General features: G+C 35.0%; 1 protein-coding gene across 1 annotated transcript; it reads left to right on the top strand.

The window, feature by feature from the left end:
• The first annotated feature begins 1,640 nt into the window (after nucleotides 1-1,640).
• Nucleotides 1,641-2,588, top strand: LOC105310737 (olfactory receptor 502-like). Its single transcript, XM_011386858.1, has one exon. The coding sequence runs from the start codon at nucleotides 1,641-1,643 to the stop codon at nucleotides 2,586-2,588; it is 948 nt and encodes a 315-aa protein (XP_011385160.1).
• Nucleotides 2,589-3,568: the final 980 nt, after the last annotated feature.

Genomic DNA, 3,568 nt, shown 5'->3' with positions numbered 1-3,568 from the left:
TCCCTGGTGCTTTTGAATTCACATTTGAATCTCTAGAATCTCTAGACATTTACACCCAAAGGAAACAATAATAAAAACATGGCTAGTATATAACAACAATGACTGAATTTATTGCTGTAAGATGAATGAATTCTTATTTCAAGAGGTAAGATTTTGGCTTTTGTGAGAAACTTAGTGCAATGATTTCCATTTACTATTTGAGAACACTTTATTCTCTAATGTTGTATTGTACTCACAGGCCATGGTAGAGAAACAGGGCAAATGTAATCCAGCCAGTGACCTTAGCTGAATTAACCTGTTTCAAGTCTGTTTAGTGGGATAATCTGGCATAATTCAAGGTACCAGGGTTTCTCATTGATTCACCTGTTAGACCAGAAACTCAGTGGTCTTTCAGACTATCTAAAGTTGGCACTCAACTAAAATGCTAACAAATTCGCTAGCTTTGAGATGCTTTGCAGACTTACAGTTAATATATATCCAGAAAACTTGGAAATGAGATTCAACTTGGCTATGAACTGGGTGAATCTGGGTAAACTTCTGAATTTTTTAGGCTGTAACTTTATAAGCTGAATATTATGTTGAAACTAAAATTATTTCATTCCATAATGTTATAATTATAAAGCATTGTTATGTCAAAAATGATTTGTTTGAGTAAATATATTTAATTATGTCCTAGATGTTAAACATATAATGTTTGCATGATGATTAGATTGGCATTTCAAACTATGTGATAAAACTATATTTCATGTGTAAATGTTAATTGTACATAATAAGTATACAGTACTTTACTTCCTTTACAATCTTAATATTAAAATTCCTTTCTATTTCTTCTCCGTCCTATCAAAAAAATTGATAGTTCTTTAAAAATGGTCTCCTCTTACTGATAGAAAGTGTAAAGTTTCTGATTATTAGGCACTTCTTTTATACATTAGCCATCAGACAGTAGAAATAATAATTTGTTATCCACCCATTTCCAAATGACTTGATTTCATTATGAGTATTATTTAATATTATTTATTGAATAGTTACTAAAGGAACGGACTGAATTCAAACTGAGATTCACAATTAGTTTCTACAACTTGGTAGATAAACTTAGGGTAACAGTTATCATTGTCCAAATAAGTATCTTCATCTACAAATAAAATAACTGTTCTTCAAATTATTTCATGGATATTAAAATAGAACTATATATCTAAAATTCTTAACCTCGTGCCCGCCATTTATTCAGCTTTCCAAATGTTAGCTATTACTCAAGTCTGTATTATATACCCGTATTTGTACATGTTTATCTTTTGGTTATACTGACCATTCCTTTTGCTATTCTCGTAAGTCTTATGTTTTTAATGTTTAGATTAAAAGCTACTTTAAGTGTATTTTATAAATAGGTAATACAAAGAAACAAAGATCTACATTATTTGAAGCAGATTCACTAGTGTTTGGACTAAAAATGATTTTCGAATGTAGAAGACTCATTACATGTAAATATAAACTCTGGGCTCTAAAGTTAAAAAAATCGAAACTTAAGTAATTTTTTCATAACAATATCTGTGTGTATTAATGACAATGAAACTATGAAAATGTGTAACTTCTTTCATGTAATGTTTCATCACAGGTTCCTTTGGTAGCAGAAAAATTATCTCATGGATTCCCTACGAGATGGGAACCATACTGTAGTGACAAGTTTCATTTTATTGGGCTTAACCGATAACCCAGTCCTTCGTGTCATACTCTTTATGATCATCCTATGTATCTATCTGGTGACCGTATTTGGAAATGTCAGCACAATCACTCTTATCAGAATCTCTTCTCAGCTCCATCATCCTATGTATTTCTTTTTGAGCCACTTGGCTTTTGCAGACATATGCCTTTCAACTTCTGTAACACCCAATATGCTTGTAAATTTCCTAGTGGAGAGAAATCCAGTCTCCTATCATGGATGTGGCATGCAGCTCGGTTCAATTGCTGTCTTTGGGGCAGTTGAGTGCTTCCTGCTGGCTATCATGGCATATGATCGCTTTGTGGCAATCTGCAACCCACTGCTTTATTCCGCCAAAATGTCCACACAAGTTTGTGTTCAGTTCCTCATAGTGGCTTACGTGGCTGGTTTTCTCAATTCTTGCTCTTTTACTCTTTCCTTCTACTTTTTACTCTTCTGTGGACCAAATCTAGTCAACCATTTCTTCTGTGACTTTGCTCCTTTAGTTGAAATCTCCTGTTCTGCTAGCAGCAGTATCCCTGCAGTTGTCCCCTCATTTGTTGCTGGCTCCATCATTGTGGTCACAGTGTTTGTCATAGTCGTCTCCTACATCTACATCTTCATCATCATTCTGAAGATGAGCTCCCCTGAGGGGTACCACAAGGCCTTCTCCACTTGTACCACCCACCTCACAGCAGTCACTTTGTATTTTGGGACCGTCACATTCGTTTACGTGATGCCTAAGTCCACCTTCTCAAGTGACCAGAACAAAGTGGCATCTGTGTTCTACAATGTGGTGATTCCCATGCTGAACCCCATCATCTACAGCCTCAGGAACAATGAGATTAAAGGGGCTCTGAAGAGAGAGCTTGCCAGAATATTTTCTAAGTGAAGCTTGATATTTTGTGTGATTTGATATAATATCGTGGCATAAATATAACAATAAAAGTAAATTGTTTGTCTGTTTGTGGTTTAAATGTATTTATCAATATGCCATTAGTCTCTTTGAAGCTTTTCTGTGAAGGTAAGGGATGGATTTTCTGATACCAAATTGAAAATCAGAAGCCCATATCGAGTTATTTACTAAATTCAATTTATCTTTAGAAACATAAATTAGTTAACATGAAAAAATATTTAGTCTGCTGAAAATCTGCTGAAAATTTTATTCTTTTTTTTCAAAAGAATAAAATATTCTTTTTTTTATTCTTAACTATATCAGAAGTTAAAGTTATTCTGCCTCCAAAACTTTAAGACTGTGTCTGCTTTCATCAGCAGCTTTTCCTGAAATGAGCATGATAACTAGGGTTATGACAATATATTCTGAGTGGAAATGACCAAGTAGAACCACACAGTAAAATTACTGGAAACATTCTTCTAGCAGGAAGCTTGTCCACTGGGTTTAATTCTGACCTGTGCTCCTTATCTCTGGCTCCAGTCTAATCATAGGGGAGCACATTAAAGAACAGGACGAGATGACCCTGACTAACCTGTGAATTCTTCTGTTGGGTCTAAACAGTGACTTCTTTCTGGGAATGAGCAGGGTTCTTGATCTCCTCAGGACTGAGTGAGCAAAGTCTTCAAGTGGCTTGTTCATGGTCAGCTTCATTGCTGCTAAGGAACCTTGAGGGAACAGGATTGTGTTTCCTGTGAAGCTAACTTACTTCTGACACTGATGACCACCACATTTCTTTCTCTTTCTCTGTCCTCTAGTTAATGTTTTAGACAGTATTATTTTTGTTTATTGAATTTCCAGCACAAATTGTCTAAAACTAAAGTAATTATCTTCTCCCACCTCAAACTGCTCCCATCCAGTGACCCATATCCCAGTAGGAGGTATCATTATTCAATCAATGTATTGATTCTGAACCCTTG

Source organism: Pteropus vampyrus, unplaced genomic scaffold (assembly GCF_000151845.1).
Source record: "Pteropus vampyrus isolate Shadow unplaced genomic scaffold, Pvam_2.0 Scaffold10390, whole genome shotgun sequence".
Classification (NCBI taxonomy): domain Eukaryota; kingdom Metazoa; phylum Chordata; class Mammalia; order Chiroptera; family Pteropodidae; genus Pteropus; species Pteropus vampyrus.
The sequence above is the reverse complement of the archived record's forward strand: the minus strand, read 5'-3'. Positions and strand labels throughout refer to the sequence as shown.